This window comes from Apaloderma vittatum, unplaced genomic scaffold, assembly GCF_000703405.1.
Source record: "Apaloderma vittatum isolate BGI_N311 unplaced genomic scaffold, ASM70340v1 scaffold3882, whole genome shotgun sequence".
NCBI lineage: Eukaryota > Metazoa > Chordata > Aves > Trogoniformes > Trogonidae > Apaloderma > Apaloderma vittatum.
The window spans coordinates 1-22,043 of NW_009705104.1; the positions used below are offsets into that span (position 1 = coordinate 1).

Genomic DNA, 22,043 nt, shown 5'->3' on the forward strand with positions numbered 1-22,043 from the left:
TTTGTGTGTGGAAGAAGAGCGGGCAGAGACGAGCGAGCCCGTTCATAGATTTGATCGTCACTGATCTCTTAGTCCTTGCGTTTCTCGCCTGCCAGAGAACGACGAGACCTGCGAACCCCTGGGAACACTGGGAATCTGTCTCGATTTAACCTGGGCTCTGCAGTATCCGTGAGCGCGGCCGGGGTGACCTTCCGAGGCGGCTCAGGGGAGCAGAAGCAAAGGCGAGGTACGGGCCTGGGCCTGGCGGGAGCTCGGCCGCTGGCCCCAGCAGTGCGAGGGGTTGGCCAGAAACTGGCCCTGACACCCCGGGCCCTCGTTTGTGAAGTGCCGGATTTGTTTAGAAATAAAGTGCTCTTTAGATTATTTTTTTTTTAATATTTATTTCTCCCTTTATGAGCTCGCTGCTTATAAAAGCCTCCATCGCGCACGTTTATGCCCCACGATTAGCTTGGGAAGATTCTGGTAAGTTTGGAGAGCTAGAGTTTGGCGTGTTTTTTTCAAAACTGAGCTCCTCTTCGTGCCTTCCAGGTGCTGCATGGGAGCAAGGCAAAATACACCTGCGGAGCTGAACCTCTTCCAGTTCTGCAGTTCTAAAGGTAATTGCTTTTGGTGTTGGCAGTCTTCCAGGTAAATGGTTTTGGGTGCCTTGGATACTCGGACGTTTCTTAACATTGAGTATTGTCCGTTGTGACGTTATTTCATGGTATGAATGCTGGATCAGTACTCCCTAATGCTTTCAAGAAAGGTATTTATTGCTGTGAGGAGCTTCCTGCCACCTTCCAGTATCTTTCTAGCAACAAATGTTAAAACACTGTACAAATTTTATGTGACATCAAATGTGAAAATGAAATGGAGTTTAATGGCTCTTAGTTTTAGACTTGAAAGTACAGAGGAGGGGAAGAGGAGAGAAAAATCAGTCTTGCATCAAACTTCAAAACCACATTTACTTTAGGTTAATGTCTCCAGACAAGGCTGCTTGCTAACATGAGAGTATCTTGTGTAGCTTTTTTTCCAGTGACAAATGTCATTATCTGATCATTTGTGGGGGGTGGAGTAGGAGCAGGAAATGCTTATCTTGTATCTGTATAAAATTAAAAGTTGTCTTCTGAGAAGTTTTTCTCTTTGGTTTAGACTGGAGAGTGGGAGTCAAGTGGGGTTAGAGGGGCTAATTGGTGGTGCAGAGACAGTTTTCTGAGAGTTATCGATGCCATCAGATGTAGAAGAGAGTAAGCAGCTTCCTGTATCTTGTAAGAGGCCTTCGGAACTTGTATATCTCCCTAAGTTGAGATTGGTCCAGGGGTTAGAGAAGCTTTGAGTAGTGGAGTCAAAGTATTATTGCAAGGACTTTTCTTGTTTAGAATGCATGTGATCTGGAGCATAAAATAATTTTGCATCTAAGTTCCTACTGCACTGTAATGGAAAGTTAAATATGAATTATCTACCAGTGGTCAGCAGCACTAAGTACCTTGCTTGGCTGTCCTGCTCCACATGCAAGGAGGGAGGATGGTCTTGTGCAATAACCAATGTGTATCCCATGTTGTTCCCAACATTCACATTTACTTGTAAACTCTGTGAAACGCACCTTATTGTGTCCTCTCATCCATGTGTCTGCCTCAGAGACATGTTGTCCTGGAACAAGAAATTAAAAAGATTACTGTGGGGTTTTTTTAAGCCACCTTCAGTCTCATTTGTTATCTTTACTTATTAACTCATCACAGGGCCAGCACGCTTATCCTGTTTGCCTTTGTCTTGACAGTGGGGTGAATAGCAGTTACTTTACTGGCATTCTGAATCGTAACTAATAGTTTTAAAGAAATCTGCATATGTCTAGGTAAACATAGGCAGACCTCAGGAGTAAATCTTGTGACTACAGCACGTGTGCTAAAATATGCTATGTGCTCCCAACAGGAGAGGGAAAAGAATGCTGCGTGCTCTTCTCTCCATTAGGGTTCTCCCTGCTTGTCCAGTAGTAATCGTGAGGAAACGATACATTGGAGTGGGAGGAATCTATTTGAAATAACTTTATGCACTATCCTGCAAACAGAGATCCACCCATTGCTGGAGGGTTTCACTCAGAACCTCAGAAACTCCATGCTTCGTTCGCAGGGAAAGTGGCTCACTGAGAGAATGAGAAGTCAGACTCTGTACCTTGCGTACACAGAAGATAAGGTGACTCTGGTCTCCTGAAAGTGTGAGAGAAGGGAATCACGGAAGTATAGAGGTAAAGAAAAAGGTAGCTGTGAGCTTTTCTGCAGAGTGACGGATTTTAGAAGGATGTTATCAGCTGTTAGAGTCTGTAGGTGTTACAGTGATGCCTGTGATAAGGCCGAATTGATAATTTTTCTCAGACTAGCTCTTTCATGAGATCAGTCAAGGGTTCATTTTCAAATGTTAATGCTCGTGATACTTAAGATACTTATTGGGAGGGTTGGAATGTTTTTAAGTTCCTCTTCCGTCATGGATAGTTTGGATTAACTAATTGAATGATACTAAAAGGTTCTTTTGTAGGTGGAATGAGAGGTAGCTGACAGCAAAGGATGAATTATGACTAACTCCTGTGAAGATAGATGATCTGTAAGGATAATTTGCCTTTGAATTTGACACAGGGCTGTCCTAAAGATTTGGGCGTCCTTCCTCTTCAAATTATGTTTCTCTTGATCTGTGACATTAAGAGCACAATTAATCACTATGTAGTTGATTACTCTGAGCCTCCTACAGTGAGGCAGGTTTTGGCAGAATCGGCACCTGCTGAGGGAGTCCTGCTTCATTATGAGCCATGTCTACAGGAATCAAAGTGTTGCAGGGCAGGGGAGGGCCCAAGGGTGATGTGAGCAACTGAGCTGGGAGGAAAATGAGACTGAAGACTGTTGCCATTTTTTTTTCTTTGTCTGAAACTCTGGATGTCTGAAACTTCATAGATGCTTAACTTTGTGGGGTTTGTTTTGGGTTTGTTTGAGTTTTGAGCACACACATTTGAAGTCCGAGAGTCACAGGTATGTCATGCTTGTGGAATTGAGCGGCTTACTCATGCCTAACTATTTTACTGGATCTATCAGTAGCTATTAGAACAAGTAAGCAATGGTTTTGAAAATAAGTGTTAACAGAGAAGCTGGATGCTGTTCAGAAGGTCCAGATAGGTCTGCCTGTTACTGTTCAGTTAGTCAGACAGTATTTTTAAATCTCAATTAGAGAAGCATCAGTAGACATCTCTGTGGGCTTTTATTCAGTCTAAATAAAAAGCCTTTGCTTTTGTGATATCCGTGGGACAATAATATATTTGTATTGGCAGCTGATTAAGTAACACCTCAATGGCCTGAAAACATCCTGTGCCAATACATCAACTTCGAGTTTGTTTCATCTATTGAATTCTGGGTTGTATCTGTCCTCTGTAAATCCACAGAAGGCTTTATTTTGAGGCTCCTCATTCTTCTTTCCTTCAGATGGTGTTACCTGAACATCACTGCCTTGTTCGCAGCTTGCTGGGAGTAAATTCAGTGCTAATAGTACCTGTTGTCAGAAGAAGATGTTTTCAACTGTGGAAAATGCTTTCTCATGCTCCTGGCCTGTCATGGGGGGGTTCTCCTCTTCAGCTGAAATGACTGAAGCACTGGAAATAACACTGTGGTTTGCATTCTGTGCTTAAGAGTTACGACATCTTTAATGCAGGGGTGTACTCTTGCTGTGTGCTCACGTGAAGCCCGACACAGCAGGTTCCTGCAGTCTCTTGAGACTGGGCACTACCCAGATGTATGTAACATTTCTGTGATTTCTGAATGTAAATGTGATTGTGTTCCTTTACAGCTGCAGAACGACCCGGCTCAAGCAAGAACTAGTTTTGAAGCAGGTGGCAGTACCCAGACTCTCTGCTTAAACTGCTTTCTGCCATTGAATTCAAACGCACAAACAAGGTATCTTAACAGAAAAAGGCATCTGTGCTGTGTTCTCCAAGTGCTTCCTGTACACGCGTGTGCTTTGTATTTTCGCCATACACCCTTCCTTCCTTTGGGAAGCAAATTAGAATGAGAGGGGAGTTGCATCCGGGCAATGGATTTTGGCATGTTCGTATATGGAGTTTGAGGAGGCAAGATGAAAGGTGACTTAAGATCTGGATGAAGTGAAATTTGTGGCAATTGTTCCTTTTCTTCTTCACTAGGCATTGTTTGCAGGTCTTCTTTACGATAAGTGCTTTTGCTCGTCGTTTTGAAGTTACAGAGGCCAAAAAGCAAAAAGTAAAGGCTGTAACTCTACCTTCCTACATAGGCTCTGAATAATGCATATGTTAATTATTGCCTCAACGTTGAATTATGAAGATGGTAATAAAATACAGGGCTTGCAACAAGACTGCAGCTAAGACAGAAACTTGCTCTCTTTTTGCTTTCAGAATGGGTTTTTCTGCATGATCAATAATGCTAACCTGGCAGGAGAAGGAGGACAGATCAGAGTTTGAACTGTTCCTGATTTCTTCATCTTTTGTCAGATTGCTAGGCAGACAGTAGTTTTTAGAGAATAGTCTGTTATGGTCGAGAGGGGTGTAGGAAGTGTTCTCTATCAAAGGTCTGGCTGGTCTGCTCTGAGCACCAAGCAGCGTTCTACTCCTTGCACTCAGCTGGAAAAGATTATAAAGTGGGTGGACAAGTTGGTTTGTTGGAAGCCGGGGTTCAGTGCTTCGGCCCATGTTGTAAAATGACTTAAAAATTACAGCAGTTAGACGTTCGTGTTGGACCTGACGTGTCTGTTTCTCTCCAGAGTCCACAGTGTCCTTGTCACCAGACGTAGTCCTGCAGTATACAAAACACCTCGCATTTCTTTGAAAGCTTGAAAAACCTCTTAACGTATTTGGCTTAGCTTAAGGCATTTTTTTTGCCATGCCAGCTGTTACTTAAGTACCAGTTTATTATAACAAAGTAAATAATGAGAATGAAGCAGGTAGCTTTAAGGGTGTGTTGAAAGAAGTGAACTGCACAATGATATGAAGTGCTATCTAGAAGGGTAATAAGAATCCAGTACAGCAAACATTTCATGCCTGTCTGATAGCAAGTTTGGTCAAGACTGCAGGTTGAAAACATCATCTTTTCAGTAATTTGGTTTCTGTTTAGGTGACAAGTCAACTTCCTGATTTCAAGGAAGCAGTTCTCTGTAATTTAAGAATTGAGTCAGACTAAAGGGAATTGAAATAATGTAGTGAGTTATTAAAAATGAGACTTGTAAATATCATAGCCAGCTGGTACATTGCAAGAGATGGTTGTGAAGAAATATGTCAGCTGTGCTAAAATGCAGGTCCTGTAATTTGGTTATTTTAAGTCTGTTACAAGCTCTAAAACTGTGTAATATTTGGAATAGAACCTGTCTAGGTATGACTTGCCGACTTACAGAAGGTCATGTCGTTAAAATGACTTCTTTGACACCTGGGAATCAAGTACCTCCTTCAAGCAGACCAACTCTGTATCTGAGCAGCTTCATATGTCTTTTTGATCCCAATTCTGAGTGACTTAGAATGCAGGGTGAATTGAAATGGAATCAAGCACCTCCTTCAAGCAGACCAACTCTATCTGAGCAGCTTCATATGTCTTTTTGATCCCAGTTCTGAGTGACTTAGAATGCAGGGTGAATTGAAATTGGAGAGAGCTGGAACTTGCTGTCAAAGGCTAGCCTTGTCTTTATGGTAAAATTCAAAGTTACATCTGTGTGTCAGTTTGAGTTAAAAAGAAGCCATTCCTTCAGAAGCTGGTAAAATGGATGCTTTTATATTTCTTATTGTATTTAAGAACTCTTGTATGTCATCTGTCGTGATGATTTCTTAACACGGTCTGCTTAAGACTTGAAAATGAGAATTTACTATTGTCTTGAGGCTTTGAATGAAATTTTTTAAGTGTTTCAGGAAGTTATTAAAGAGAAATAAAGGGCTTTCAAAATAGCATTTGTCTTAAATTTTCAGGTGTGTGAGTTCTCAGTAACACTCATAATAGCTATTACTGACATATATTGACAAGAAAAATACAATAAAGGAAGAGGAAAGTATTTAATGTACTGGTAGATTCTTGTGTAATATTTTCTGCCCCAGAGCTTCTCTTGTGTTTTAAGAATACTTCAGAAATGGTGAAAGGCAGAAAAACTGTTACTCACAAAGGCTCTCTGTTAAAGGAGAATTGACATACGTTCTTTTTGTCACTGTTTTTAGAGCTTGCTCTTTTTTTGTTACCACTGTTCTTATAATTACATTATCTCTAGGGATTTAGTTTTTTCTGTAGTACAAGATCTTAGAAATCCTCCTGCCTGTAAAACATCTTTGCTGCTGCTTTAAAGACTTCGAGCTGTGTTTTTTAACTGTTAGGGACAAACTTGGCAGAATATGACTTGTGATGTGGAGAAGTGCTCATGTGAGCGTAGTGTGGAATCATTTAACCTTTCTGGAGATGGATTACCTGTATGAGGCAGCCTCTGGCAGAGAAGTGTGTGGCAGTGTTTTTATTTAGACCTCCCATAAGAATATGCAGGTGATTTTTCTCTTTCTGCCATGTTATATTGCATCAGTGAATCGTTACCTCTTCCTGTGCTCTTGTATTATCTGCAGTTAGTGATGGAGGAAGAAAGTATCTAGGTGCCATGGTCACTGCTTATTTTGGAGTGCAATTTATCCACCAGTCTGTGGTTTAGAAAGGCACATCATGATTCTGAGAGAAATGTGGTTTGTTTCTGGCGTTTTTGCAACATAAACTGACCTAGATTGCTCCTTTGACCTGTTAAGTCCTGTGGTTGCTTTGTTTCATTGGGTTGCTAGAAACTTTCCCACACCTTCTTGCTGTTCTGGAAGCTCATTTTCTTAAGCTGGCTTGAAAAGAAAGTGCTTGGAAACCAGCTTGGAGAATGGCACTTGTGCAAGGACTGTGAATCCTGTCTTGCGTCAGGGCACACAGTATGTTCTGGGTAGCTCATGGTAGTTGCCGACAGGGTTATTTCCATGCTTTGCCTTACTCTGCTGTTTCAGCAGAGTTATTCTGTTGTTAGATTTGTTTATCAGAACCTCTCCAGAGCTGTTTATTAGTACCCAAACTATTGTCTTAAGTTTTCTCTTATGTCTGGAGGAGAGATGGCAGCACATGATGAAGAGAAGCAGAAGAAATTTTGAGTAGCTTAAGAATATAAACACGCAAGAGCGTGTTCATTTTCTCCTAAAGTAAAGTGAGTGACTGTATGTTAAAGGCACCTTTGTGTTCTGCCACGCAGAGATGGTCAGCAGTCAGCCTCTCCCCATAGCAGACAGCGGAAAAAGGAAAAAGAAGAAAAGAACCAGAGCCACAGATCACGTCCCTGGGAAGTTTGAAGGTTGGTGGTAGCAACTAAGCATTTTTTTTTAAGGATGTTTTCTGTCCACTAAGTTTTCTTAGCAAAACATTGCTTTTTGACAAACACTGCAAGTTAGCATTTCTGTTTTTTTCTTTATCCCTCATGATTAGGTCTTTAGTCTCTTTTTTTCCTCTCAGTGGTGAAATCAGAGTCCTATTCATAATCTGATTTGGTGTTTGGGTTTTTACTTTGTTTTGTTTTTTTTTAGTAGAAACAGTGCTGATGTCAACATGTTTTGATTGAATAGATGTGAGCACAAATACTGTGAAGCGTTGTAAATAAAATAAAGTTCAGTGTGACAAAGCTGACGCAGTATAAAACTTCATAGTTGTCAAATAGCATTGCAAGGTACATTGCAAATTGAGATGGGAGCAGCCTTCTAGGTTTAAACATTCGAATTTCAGTTATACTTAAAACACTATCTCTGCAAGTAGATTTTGTGTGATAGGTGTTTTCTGATCAAGGAGTGAAATGTTTTCCACCTAAAAAAGTTGGTTCTAGGTTTTACACGAAGACAGGTAAAGTGGATGACATCCCAGCAATTGCTGAGATAGAAAATTTCTTGTATCAGCAAACTTGTAATTTTGATGCTGGAATGAAGGCTACTTTAAATTTTCCTTGAACTTAAAAGTGGGAAGTGAAAAAGGAGACATAATCAAGGCTGGCACATCTACTTTAATACTGCATAAATCTATTTTATGTCTTTATTACCAAAGGAATTTTTTCAGCTGCTGTCATATGAGGGATGCTCGTCAGATAAATAGCTTGTCGTGATGCCATTCCCTGAAATGCTTTGGCTAATGTGTCTCTTCTGCTGTATTTCTTTGGCAGACTTGTACAAGCTGACTGCTGAGCTTCTTGGTGAGGGCGCATATGCCAAAGTTCAGGGCGCTGTCAGCCTCCAAACTGGGAAAGAATATGCGGTAAAAGTAAGTATAGAATAAAAGCGGATGCTCTCCTGTCTGTAACATGTCTTCTCCCTCCTGGTATCTCAGTGAAAACCCATAGTTGAGAGGGTAATAGTGAAACCTTTTAGAAAATCTTTGATGCTTGAAGCGAGCCTGCCTTATAACCATTGAGATATGTCATCTTAAGCATTGTGCCTCCAGAGTGAGCAGCTATATCAGCTGCAGATAGAATTCACAAGCAGTAAATGACTGTGTGATGGTTAGATCTCAGGTCAAACTTTCCTCTCGTATCTTGATTTGATGGTAGTCCTACCAGTTTTTATCTCTTCTTATGAAAGAGGAGGCCACATATTTATCTGGCATGGCCTGCCAAATAATACAAGCTTTTGAGAATGCTGCTCTGAAGTCAGAGAGCATCGGTTATTGCCATTAGTTCATGTAAAGCTGTCTCTTATTTTTTGATAAGAGGTGAATCTTCTGTAATACTGTTCAGTTAAGTGTTAGGGCCCGTTTACAGATTTGTGATTATTCAGAGTCCCCCACATAATTCAAAACACAAATAATAGTGATAGGAAAGCTTTGTACTTGATTTTTCTGCAAAAAGCATAGGCACAAAACTTTAAGCCCCTTTAAAAATCTGCTCCTATAGATGCTGTAATTTTGTGTGTACTTCCTAGAATGGTTGAAGCTGGAAGTCTGGAATAAACAAACCGCTACATTATGAAGTAGATGTGATGAGATACGTCTTACATAGTACTGGTGAATGGTTGTTCCTCCTGTATCAGAGAACTCAGGCTGTAAAAATTGGAAATGGATCCTGGATACGGATGGTGGTAGTATTTGCAGTAATGTCATGAGCTTTCAGTTCGTGTAGCAATCATGCTACATGTCCTCTTTCAGCCTGAGGAGCGTGTGGAGGAAGGTGACTTCTTGTCACCTGGTGGTACAGAAGGGCTCTGAGTCTGAACCTGTATTTTCTTTAATATGTTGGCTCCTATTATTGGGCCTCCGTGAAGTCTGCGCTGTGAATCAGATTAATTTTGTGCTGAAGTTTAATACTTTTTACTTGTAATGACAAATCTCTTCTTTTTCACCATTCAGCGCCTGATGTGGCTGAAATCTATTTTTGTTAGAACTCAAAAGGATTTCCTTTTCTGCATGTTGCAAATTTAAAATGATGTAAGAGAAAGCTTGTGGTAACTGGTCAGTGACTAACATGTTGATCTAGTTCCTTACTTCTCTTCCTCTTGTCGTTTCTCTTGTCCTTTGAATGCCTTCCAGGGCTCTGCTGACACTGGAACTAAGTGACAGATGAGAAATTAAACAAACAAGGGTAGACTCTTTCTCTCTGGTGGGCGTGCCTGCGATTCAAGCTTTACATCAGCTATCTAAATCGAGAGCCAGATGCACAGTTCCTACAATATTTTTTTCAAATACGAGCTCTAACTCTTTCCACCGATAATTGAAAAAGATGCTGGGCATAGTCGGAGTCGGGTTTTTCGTGAAATAGAAACGCTGTACCAGTGTCAGGGCAACAAGTAAGTATAGAGTCTTGTGTGTATGTGTGGTTTTTTGAAGCATCTTGAGTATTTTTTCAAATTTTTAAGCCTCTTACGTGTGATTAGGTTAGGAGCTTTGCAGTAGTCTCCTGCTACAGTAGAAATACAGACTGGACCTATTCAAAATAAGAATTTCCCCTTCCCTTTCCTGTGAAATTTAGGGAAATACTTATAAATTAAGTTGCATAACTCAATTAACAACCAGGCCAGTATAGCCTGAATGCTCGTCAGTGATGTGTGGCTTTTGTCCAACTGGTGAGTTAACTTTTGACATTTTCCCCCGTGATTTCACCATCAGCAAAAGCTCACCTGATACTGGCTGCCGTGAAAGGAACAGTCTTGCCATTTATTTCCTTAATGTGTGGTTCGTCCTTCTCTCTGTGTCAGCCTTCCTGCTTTTTGCACTGGAGCTCTTAGATCAGGCAAAATATTTAGTTTTTGTTTGGATATGTGCTGACTTCACGTAGCCACAGGATAACAATCTGCTACTTGTGTCTGAAACAGCGTGAAAGGGTACGCGGCCGGTGGCAGCGTGCTCTGCGAGGGGTTTGAGCCAACACTGAAACTCCTGCTTTAGTTGTCTCTGTTAACAGCTGTTGCGTACATTCTAGATTATGCGAGCTAGTCTAAAAATGGTAACTAAGGTGCTGGATTTAATGTCGTGTTGACAGATGCCTGTCTGCTTCAAGCCCTGTGGTGTTCTGCTTTGTGATTTCCAGAGAGAAAGAATGCCAGTTTAATTAATTTTTTTTGGTTATTGCCTTCAGCACAAATACAATGTTCTAAATTATTAAATACAACCTGTTACCAGTTATCTTCCTGTTGACCGAGCAGCAGCAGAACTCTTTGACAGTCCTGTCTGATTCTGATGTTTTCCCTGCTTAAATTTCAGTGCGAGATGGAAATGCAGTTTTACTGCTGTAGGCAGCCAAAGCAACTTGTTTAATTAGAACTTTTATTTTTTGGTTACTTCTGGCACATCCTAATTATCCATGCTGCAACTCTTCTTCGCTCTGTTTACACTTTCTGCATGTTTCTTCTCTTTCCCATCTTTTTGTTTTTTAAAGGAACATTTTGGAGTTAATAGAATTTTTTGAAGATGATACAAGATACTACCTTGTCTTTGAGAAGCTGCGAGGAGGTACTGTGCTGTAACTGTGCCTTTCACTGAATCATCTTGGTCCTGTTTGTCTCAGTATTTTAAAGCAGAAAATGAAGTTTATTTTAAATGCTTGAGAATTTTAAGACAAAGTAGTAGTAGAGGAAATAATATACAAAGCTTGAGATATGGTTGTTCTTGAATATTGTGGGGTGTGGTAATACATTTACAATCAATTTCCGTAGTTAAGCGATGAAAACGTCGGCTCCGTTGAAGTGGAAGCTTTGGAACGTAGTTAGCGGGTCACGGTACCTTCAGGGAAGGGGAGATGTACAGTAGGTCAGGTGTAGGCATGACCTTAGCGCAGTATCTGTCTACTCTGGTAGCATTTTCCCTGGATGTAGGATTGACTTCATTTCCTGAAACTCACGGAGTGCTGGTGTGAAACATCTTGCTTCTGCCGCGGGTTGCTGTAATTGTGAAATAGCTCATGGCTATTCAAGGGCCAGTCAAGTGAGCGTGTGTGGACACTGATCACAGAATCACAGAATGTTCGAGGTTGGAAGGGACCTCGGAAGATCATTTAGTCCAACCTTCATCCTTCATCTCTAGCGTTTAGCGCTCACTTGGGGAGTGAGAAGGCTACATCAAACACTTTATGGACTTTCTCACATTTTTCTGTGTTAGGCATAATTACAGTATTAGTATTAATTACATGGCTGTGCAAAACCATGAGGTGAAGGTGTGGCCCCCACCCTTCAAAGAAAACCTGAATTTCTGAAGGTGTAAACTTCTGTCTGTAGAACATGATCCGTTGTCATTGGTCAAGATGGTTTTCAGTAGCAAACCATATGTACAAGAAATGCAACTTTTTTCCATATAGGTGCAGAACTTCGCTAAAAAGAGGAGGACCTGATGTATTTTTTATTATTTTTTGTAAAAGCCTTTGCTTACTTTCTCTTAAAATAAGTGCATCATTTCACTGTGGTTTCCTCTAACACTGTTCCTCTTAATGCACAGAATTTTCTTACAAATTAACTCCAGCAGGTCTTGATTAGGATGTATCTGCATTTATCTATTTTCCCATCTCCACCTTCTTCCTTTAATTAACCTTCTTTGACTGTGAGACTATGGTTGTTAGTGTGGCTGCACAGCTGGTGAGAGGATAATAGGGCTACACCTTCTTGCCTGTCTTAGCTACTGTTTTTAAAGTGGCCAGCTAGGGCTAAGGCTAGTTTTCTCTTCCAAGAATTTCAGCATTTGAACTGTTAGGTATGTGGATTTGAAGAAAGAAATAATGGGAGTTAGGAGTCACAACAGCTTCTGATGCACTACAGATTCTGATGTAAGCAGCGTGGCTGGCCAGAATGAGAACATTGATCTTCAGTGCAATCTTTATTTTAATAACTCCAGTCTCAGAGACAGGTGTTACTTACGATGCTGAGGCAACTTAGGTTCCATCCTTGCCTTGGCAGCATTTTATGATTGAAAATGGTAAAATCCTACTTATTATACTGAACTTGCATGTTTTAAGAGTCCTGTACTCCTTTTTTTTTTTTTTTTTTTTTTTTTTTTTTAAAAGGAGGTGCCATGTGATGCCTTCTCTCTGATGAATACTGAAGAGATGGTAGCACCTGTGGCAGGAGTGCCCTCCTGTTTTTTATGGTTGTGGGATTTCTTTATGTGGGCTGAATATAAAGTCTGTAGAGTATGTTTTCAGTGGTACTGATATAATTCTTATCAGAGAGAGTTTGGAACACGAGCTCTATTCAGAAGGGTAATCTGAAGTAAACCTGCTGAGTGAAATGAGCACTTCAGGCAGCTCAGTATTGTTTCCTGCAAAATCTGTGGCCTTTTCCACAGAGATGGAAACATTCAAGAACTATTATTAGTTTCTAAAGGTGTAAAGAACAATACCAGGAAAACCCTTTGGACTCTGTGCCCTTAAGAAATCTGTAGCAAACTAGGAAGTGTGGCTTTTGACAAGGGAAGCCTTTAGTATTTGGAATCTGATAAGCTGTTCCAAAGTGGCCTTCCTCTGCCCATCTGACCCTGCGTATCTCTGCATGTCTGAAGAGTCTTTTGTCATATCAAAGCATATCCCAAGAGCCTTTTGTCTGTCTTTCTTTTTGACTCTGTCCTATTTACTCTCTGATTTCCTCACTGTGGAGGAGTGGCAGCAGCACTGATGGTATAAGAATAGAAATTACGGCAATAGAGAATGGGAGGTTTCTTTCTGCATCTAGAACTGAAGAATAAAAATTAAGTCACCTGAGATATAACAATGCTTACTGTATTGGGGGCTAATAATAAATGGCAGTTACTTCTTGAATTTCTCTGCCCAATTGCTTTTATAAATATACTTCTCTGAGTAAGACAGTAGTAAAACTATTTAGTTGACTTGAATCTCTGTGCACTACCTTTAGTTGCTTTTTTAAAGATGTTTTTAATCTTTTGAGGAGATTGATGGAATGCATTTGAAGATGAGAAATCAAACCTCCCTTTATCTTTTGTTGAAAGGATACCACTGGAGCTCTGCCTGCAAGCTACCAGCCCCTCAATATTTGTGTTTGAGAGGCCTTTTGTCAAATTTCATGTCTCTGGGCAAGTTTTGCCTTAAGTCAGTGTATGAACCTTACCTTGATGTCAGTGGGAATTTAATGTGTATTTAAAGGTAGAATGTCTTTTTATTTTGGTGGTGTTGAGGCAAAAGCTCTGTACACCTTCAGTGCAGAGGTTTGATTGTCACATGAGACAAAATGAGGGAGTTAGTTTGAGCACGGCTACCTGGGTGGGTTTTGCTGAGGTGCTGTTACACATCCTTAGCTGATGTTTGAGTTTTACTTGTACCGTTAGCAAATCTCTAGTGCGGGGAAACCAAACCAGTGATGTGCTGGGGTAGTAAAAAGTGATTGCCTCTAATGCTTTGCTTAAGCTACTGGGCTGCAATGTCTGAAAATTATGTTCTAGGGTGCTTAATTATTAAAGCTGCTCAGTTGTACCCTTTTCTTCTTAGTTTTTCTCATGTGTGGTCCATGGAAGTTGCCTGGTGTGAAAGGCTGTTAGAAAATATGAGAAATGAGCTTATAGATACGTGAGACTTAGTACTAGCTCATCATTTATTTTCTGAGGCTCTTTTCATATAAAAATATGGGAATGTGACGCTTCAGGTTCTGCCATGTAAACACACTAGGACAGAGTGTTAGTTGGAAATAACTTTTCTAAATTAATTCTGGCCCTGTTCACGCTGAGTTCAGTTCTTCCTTTATGGATGGCAGCGTAGTAGTGGCTGTTGTGCTTTTATTGTTGTATTGACAAAGCCTTTTCTCAGCCCAGGCAGCATTCATACGCTGGTTTCTCCCTTTCACCTCTGACAGGTTCGATCCTGGCCCATATACAAAAACAGAAGCACTTCAATGAGCGAGAAGCTAGTAAAGTGGTGAGAGATATTGCTTCTGCTCTAGATTTTCTTCATACAAAAGGTAAGAGAAGACTGTCTCCATCTTTACTAGTTGATATTGCACACTTAGGTTACGGAACATAATTTGTCCATAAGTATTCAGCCTTTTCTAGCATTTCTACTTCCAGCAATGGCGAGTAACTTATGCTGTTTTCTTCTGTAATATTATTTTCATAATGTGGTAGTTTAAGTAATTGGCTGTGTTAAGATAGTATAGCGTTTTGAAGAAGAGAAGTTAAATTGGCATCCAGGGAGAATGAACATTAGGGTTGAATCTGTTTGCTGGTTCTTACCTCAGCCACCATGTAAAGGTTACTCAAAAAGGGAGCTAACATTCTATTTAATTTCCTCCTCTTTCAGGTCTGCAGAGATGCTGTTCTATTCTTACCCAGAATTTCTGCTGGTTACAAGACAACTTTGTAGTATCTTTTGGTCTCCCCATTTAGACACCCACTACTGGATTGAGAGACCTACAAGTGAACCATAGTCCTTGTTTGAAGGTGTCCTTACTTCATGAGGGTTTTGGTCAGATTTAAAAGCAGCTCTCTTTTATATTAACATGTTTTCCTGCTGCTTTTTCTACTTGGGAGTACTTTTGTTTTATTTCAAAATACATATGTCATCCCAAAGTATATATTCGTGTTGAACGTGATAGATACCTTTAAAATCTTTCTTGTGTCATCATAATCTGGTCCTGCATAGATTAAGCAGCTTCAGTTCATGTTACTGTGATTACTTCTAAATAGAATGGTGTGGAGCTGGAGGGTATAATTACTGATTATTTATTTTGATAAATTTTTCTCTCCATTTCTTTTGCCATTCTGATTAGTCGGGTAGATCTCAGCAAATCTACATTTGCTGTCTTAAGTTGTTCAGCAGTGGCCCGAGTTCAATAAATGTTTAGTTGTAGGCTTTATTTGTAAGTCACAGGACTGCTTATGTGCTTGAATTGGAATCACAGCATTGGTATCTTCTTAGGTTGAACCCATTAAAAAGAAAAGTGCATAGGGAACAAAGAAAGTAGTAAACCTGAGGAATATGGATCTTGTCACATGTTGTGACTATGTTAGGAGAGTTTAATTTGAATGTGGAAACAATCTTAGTTTGGATTAAGATTTTTGATAATCTTTGTAGCCTCTCTGTGCGATAACACAATTTAAAACCTGCAGAGAGTGTGCTCTCTGAATACCTGTGTTTAGAAAATTTTACCTTTGAGAAATGGGGCAGGAAACTTAAGCTGAGCATGTGGAGAGTTGTGTTAGGGCTATATGAGGTTGCTTAACAGCTGAAAGTCTAGGAAAATTTGCTAATAACTTTTTGTAGTTCTGTCTCAGCTTTTGGTTTTAATTCCCCTTTCCCCAAGCAAGAGGGGAGTGATTCATTAAAATGGCTTTAGAGCAGCAATCCACTTTCATGTCGTTTGCTGTGAATTGGTACAGTGGGAACGTGGCTTGCAGAATTGGCTACAACACTCCCTTTCATTTTATTGTTCTCTTTATGGTTCTTCCGAGCGACGTTAAAATAATTAGTAAGTAGCATGCAGAACGCTGAGGTAAACAGGAAATTAAAGCAGTTTTATTGCACAGCTTAATGGTGAAGTGCTATAGCTAGATGCTTTAAAAAAAATAAAATGAATGAGGGCAACTAATTCTTTTGCCAGGAGTAGTTTAAAACTCAGCTGGATGATAATACTGCCTTACACCCACTTGGGATATGTGTGCTTTATTGCTAATAATCCACTGGAGGAGTGTTCAGAGGCAGTTGTTTTCTTTTCTCAGCCCCGTGTGCAACTGCAAAATAAAGTGTTGTGTAATCAGACATTTGAATTCAAACTATAATACAAAAAAGTGCCAAGCCAGCTGTTGGGAGTTTTGTCAGCCTTGCTGTAAATATCAGTGGGGGTCATCTTGGTGGATTCATTATGTCTTCTTCCATGCATAATCATAGACTGGCCTAGGTTGGAAGGGGCCTTAGAGATCATCTAATCCAACCTCCCCGTCACGGGCAGGGATGCCGCTGAACTGCATCATTATGAAAACTCTACTTCATTTAGATTGGTGCTGTGCTGTTAATGTCTTATTTTAAGTCACGTCTTGTGGAGTGTGCTGAAGAAAATACGTTAGAAACAACTTTACCTGGAATTTGGCAAGATTTCTTTCTCATGCTCTGCAGTACTATCAAGTGTGCTTGGAGTGTTATTTTTTAAAGCAAGGCTAGAGTGCAGTTAAATTACAGACACGTTGCTCATTTCATTGGATTTTTTGCTTCTCATTTGGTGCCTTTCCATTAAGTTTGATTATATTAAATGTACAAATTCCAGAAATTGCGTGTTGAGGCTTTGACAACACAGATCCACTTTGGCATGTGAATTGCACGGAATTTTGTGCTTCCCTGTTGGATTTGCTATTCCAATAGCACTTGAATGAATGAAGTGAGCCTTTGGTTGTTCTCCTTTAGTTTTTCTTCTGCATCTCCAACCTAACCCTTTGATTTTTCTTTTGCTTCAGCAGTGAGTACATACCTCAGTGTTAAAGGGATGATACTTTCCTGTGAAAATTTCATGTGTTTTTTGGGGAGACAGTGTCTCGGGTATTGTCTGTGCTGGTAGGAGTTTAGCAAAGCACCAGTTGATCCATCTAGGAAGAGGGACCTTACTGCAGAAGGCACAAAATCTTTTTACTAAACTGTATACACAAGTAAACTTTCCTGCAGGTCAGTCATCTAAATAAGTGGGGTTTAATTAATGTAATTAATTTAGGCTAAGCCAGAAAGTTCCAGTGTTAGCAGGTTCTTATTTGCTTGACTGGCTCACATACATTTATAGATGGTAAAGGCATAGCAGGATGTAACAGTGACTTTTTAAAACATGCTTTGCAATTAAATTATTTGCACAGGGCGTGTGTAGCAGAGTCAGACCTAGAATCTTTCCCAGGCCACCTTCTAATAATGAGCAGTAATGAGAAATAAAACAGGAGAGTATCTTCTCTAATGAATGTTGTACTCTTGTTTAGGTATTGCTCACAGGGACTTGAAGCCTGAAAACATCCTGTGTGAATCTCCAGAAAAGGTGCTGCTCTGATCTCTTAACTTTCTGAAGTGCATTTTTTAATTTGCTTTCCAAAACACACCCTCATGTCCCATCTAGTCTCTTCTTGAAAACTTTTAAGCCCATTAATGAATTAAATTTAAATTACATTTAAAAAGAGGCTAACTACTTCTTTAGGATGTAAAAATGTGAGCACCTGGCTGAGAAATAAAAATCAAACTGTTCTCAAGGAGAGCGTGGCAATTGCAACTTAGCACCTCCTGTGCTCTGAGGCATCACCCAGGTGGACGAGCAACATTTACTGGCCAGCTGGTCACGTTAGGTATCATTCCCAAACCACCCCGATGTGTACCGGCACTTGTCTGGCCAAATGAAAAAATATAATGGAATAGGGTCAGATGTTGGCAGTGTGGGAACAACTGCAGCAGAGGAGGCAAATGCAAGGAGCGGAACATAGCTGTGAGAGGCTGAATTTTACTGGTCCTGCTGCTAGAACAACTTGTACTCTGTCCTGAGGTTTCCCACATGGAGCTGTATATGTATATATTGGATCAGTCTTTGGGCCCTCTTACTGTTTTGTCCTTGTTTTCAGATATCACCAGTAAAAATATGTGACTTTGATCTTGGTAGTGGGGTGAAGCTGAACAGTGCGTGCACTCCAATAACGACTCCTGAATTAACAACGCCGGTAAGAGACCTACTGTGGCTTCATGCCTTTTTTGTTTGTTTGTTTTTTCTTCTACCATAAAACAGTTATTCTTATCTCCAGAGGAGAGCTTCCAGAGGGCTTACTGCCAGTTACAGAAATCACCTCCCATGATATACTTGTCTACTTTCTGAAAAGCCTGATAACTAACAGATAAGATTTAGAAACCTGAAAGATGGAAATTAATATATTGACCTTGCATAAAGGATCGTAGATTCATATGGAATAGATTATGATTCTGCTAAAGAACAGTAGGAACTCTTTTAATTTGTTTCCTGTGCAATATGCAACAGTTGTGATTTGGCTTAACAAAATGATACGTGCAATGAAAGCCACCAGTAAACTTCAGTAGTCCCTGATACCTGATTCTGCTTTTAGACCAGACCACCTACTATGAAGAGAGGAGAATGATAAACCTGAGTCTTGTTTTGATTTGACCCTCCCTTTGAAAACTTGCTTGAATTTGATTTCCTAGTGTGGATCTGCAGAATACATGGCACCTGAAGTGGTCGAAGTCTTCACTGAGGAGGCCACATTCTATGATAAGCGATGTGATCTGTGGAGCCTGGGAGTGATTCTTTACATCATGCTCAGTGGTTACCCTCCTTTTGTGGGCAACTGCGGTACAGACTGTGGCTGGGACAGAGGAGAAGTCTGCAGAGTTTGCCAGGTAAATGCTCGTGTCCTGGGCTTATGTGGGAGACTGTAGTTTGTCCTGTGAACTTAGGGTGTAGACTTGCCGTAATGGCATCAGTGAAGAGCTGTGTCTGTACCCCAACCACTGATCTGGGAGGTTAAGCTGTCACTGAGAAGTGAGGGTGTCTAATACAGAAGTTGTCATCACTCAGGTAAGGTTTGGCAGCTGCCTCTTTTTTCTTCCTGATGGGAGATCTCTGAGCTTAGAATCACAGAAGCGTTTAGGTTGGAGAAGACCTTGAAGATCATCAAGTCTAACTGTTACCTCAGCACTGCCAGGTCCACTAAACCAGGTCCCCAAGTGCTGCATCTGCACGTCTTCCAAATACCTCCTGGGATGGTGGCTCCACCTGGGGAGCCTGTTCCAGTGCTTGACAACCCTTTTGATAAAGAAATTTTTCCCAATATCCGATCTAAGCCTCCTGGCACAGCTTGAGGCTGTTTGCACTTGTCCTGTTGCTTGTTACGTGGGAAAAGAGTCTGATCCCCACATTGCTAAGGCCTCCTTTCAGGTAGGTGTAGAGACTGATTAGTTCTTCCCTCAGCCTTCTTTTCTCCAGGCTTTTCTCCAGATTCTCTTTGTCCTTTTTCTGACCTCAAGACTCCTGTATTCTGTAATTCTTGATCTGAATTATGGTAGTTGCCACAATTGCTCACGTAAAAGTTGAGCCCAGAAAAGTCTGTGTATTTATTTTTTCTAAAAGCTGAGCATGTTGACTGCAGTGTTAAGGAGTTGGGGGGAAAGGTTATTTTTAGCAGTGTGTCACGTCCGACTTTTAGGATGTGTTGAATCGCTCTGTGGAGCTGCCTATCGTACTCTATTGACTCCGTAAGGAGACTGAATGGTTTCGGTTGTCATCCACCACATCAGGTGGATAAAATTGAGCGAGGAGAATTCCACCTGAGGAGTCTTTCGGTTGCACTCTACTTGTTAATTAAATTTAAGAAATTTTCCTTTACTAGAACAAGCTTTTTGAGAGCATTCAGGAAGGCAAGTATGAATTTCCTGACAAGGACTGGTCGCATATATCCTCTGAGGCCAAAGATCTCATCTCAAAGTTGCTGGTTCGTGATGCCAAAGAACGACTTAGCGCTGCTCAAGTTTTGCAGCATTCATGGGTTCAAGGAGTATGTATCCACCTTTGTATTTTTTTAGAGTTATTCATCTTTCAAAGTGATAAACAAGCTGTTCCTTGTCTGTGAACTTTTACTAGAGTCATTGCATGATTTAATGCTCTTGATTAATTAAATGATACACAGTGGCTCTGTTCTTTCTGGAGGATCTGTGTGGTAAATACTTGGATGAATCTGTCAAGCTTTGTGGTGTTGTTTGTTGTTAGTTTGTTTGGTTTTTTTTAATTATTGCTTTATGAATGTTAAATGGCTTTCTTGTGAGTACCGAGCACCGCATTACACGAGTTATTATGTTCCTCCTTAATACAATAATGCAGAATGCTGGTAGGTATGGTTTTAAAAGAAGAGCACTGTGCTCTTTTGCTTTAGTTCCAGTTCAGAAGAGAGGGCATAGATCCTCTGGAGAGCTTCGGGAGCATTGATCTTATACCTGCAAACTGTGGTATCTTCTTGTGAGGGGAGACAGATTATGAAATGTGATTTGTAAACCCACAGTGAATTGGTTTATATGCAATATCCATTAGTTTTAAAAATTTGGAGGGGTGTCATCTGTTTGTATTGCTCTCTCTTGGGGAAGTGTGGTTCCCAGCTGCTGATATGTAACTAACTTTTCTTAACTGCTTCTTCTAGCAGGCTCCTGAACGGGGATTACCTACCCCTCAAGTTCTTCAAAGGTAATATATATATTTTTTTTTTTAATATCTGTAAACTTGGCCAAGAATCATTACTGAAAGAATGGGGAGAGATAAGAAGTGACAAGTCAGGGGGTAAGATCCCTGGTTGAGAGTGGAACTTCATAAATGTGCAGCACTAATTTTGTTAAGAACTTCTGAAATATTAAAGCTCTGATTTTTCTTTATGATTTAGTCTTGCTTGTTTGTGGGAAATGTACTGGAGAGGATTCCTGCAGTGCAGTTCTGATCTTAGGAAATAACGATGGGTTTGGCAGTTTGATGCCCAGGAAGGGAAAAAAGGCATAAAGGCGTGTGTTATCCAACGAGATTGCTTTCTGATGGGTGAATAATCGTCATACACACATGGGTCTGACTTCCATTCTTTGGACTTCGGGAGTCCTTGACAGAATGAGGACTAAAGCTGTGGCTGTTTCCAAAGTCCCAGGGTATTTTTGTTATGTGTTGCTGGTCTTCGCAGTGAAGAGAGATGCAAATATTAACGGGTCGTTTTTGCCTGCCATGTCCATGTTTTGATAGCAGAAACAAAACTACCTGGGGATAGGTGTTCTGCCATGAGGGCAGCCAGGCGAAGTGGCACGCTGTGTTGTAACTGCTTTCTCCTTTAACCTTGAAAGGAACAGCAGCACGAAAGACCTGACACTTTTTGCTGCTGAAGCTATAGCCCTTAACCGTCAGTTGTCTCAGCACGAGAACGAGCTCAGCGCAGAGCAGGAGAACGTTGCCCGTGCCGTGTGCTCCATGAAGCTTTCCCCTCCGTCCAAGTCTCGCCTTGCCAAGCGCAGAGCAATGACACACGCCACCAAAAACAGCGACTTTCAGCCAGTTCCCCATAAAGCCTTTTAAACTTCCTCCTTGCTATGGATTGGCAAGATCAGCCTGTGTTCTCATTTGGATTTTCAGCGCCGATAAAAGCTTCTCTGCTTCTGACACTTTGATTAGAAGCTTGCTCTTGTGATGTGACTTGTAACTTTTAAGGGGACAGCTTTTTATGGGAATGTTTTTTGCCTGTCACATTTGGTGCATTAGGATAATTTAACTGATCTTTTTAAACTGGAGAAGATGGGTTTGCTGCTGTATTATCTGAGCTGATAAATCACTAAGCTTTATTTTCTTCTTAGAAGAGCATGCTTTAAAATGAAAACTCCAAAACATCAGAAAAAAACCCAACCAAAACACTTTCTTGCTTTGCCCAGCAGATCATAAGTCTCTCCCTGCCCATGGCTGCTCTCCTTACTGGCACATCTTGCAAGGTGCTGCTGCTAGTGTCAGCAGTGGGGCTGCTTCCAGCCAAGAGTGCCCTTCTCTCTTTCTGTACACTCAGGAAAAGGAGACGGTGACGAGCAGATCTCTGTCTCCATTACCTTCGTGGGGTTTAAATTGTGAGAGGGTGAACCTG

At 40.7% G+C, this 22,043-nt stretch overlaps 1 protein-coding gene across 1 annotated transcript; it reads left to right on the forward strand.

Annotated features, from left to right (window-relative positions):
* Nucleotides 1-7,214: 7,214 nt before the first annotated feature.
* On the forward strand, nt 7,215-21,490 carry MKNK1 (MAP kinase interacting serine/threonine kinase 1). Its single transcript, XM_009865256.1, is given in 11 exon segments — nt 7,215-7,323; nt 8,176-8,273; nt 9,693-9,790; nt 10,879-10,952; nt 14,288-14,392; nt 17,382-17,437; nt 18,009-18,104; nt 18,598-18,792; nt 19,782-19,946; nt 20,583-20,626; nt 21,262-21,490. Coding segments are annotated over 11 exon segments (1,257 nt in total). The 5' UTR covers nt 7,215-7,226.
* The last annotated feature ends 553 nt before the right edge of the window (nt 21,491-22,043 follow it).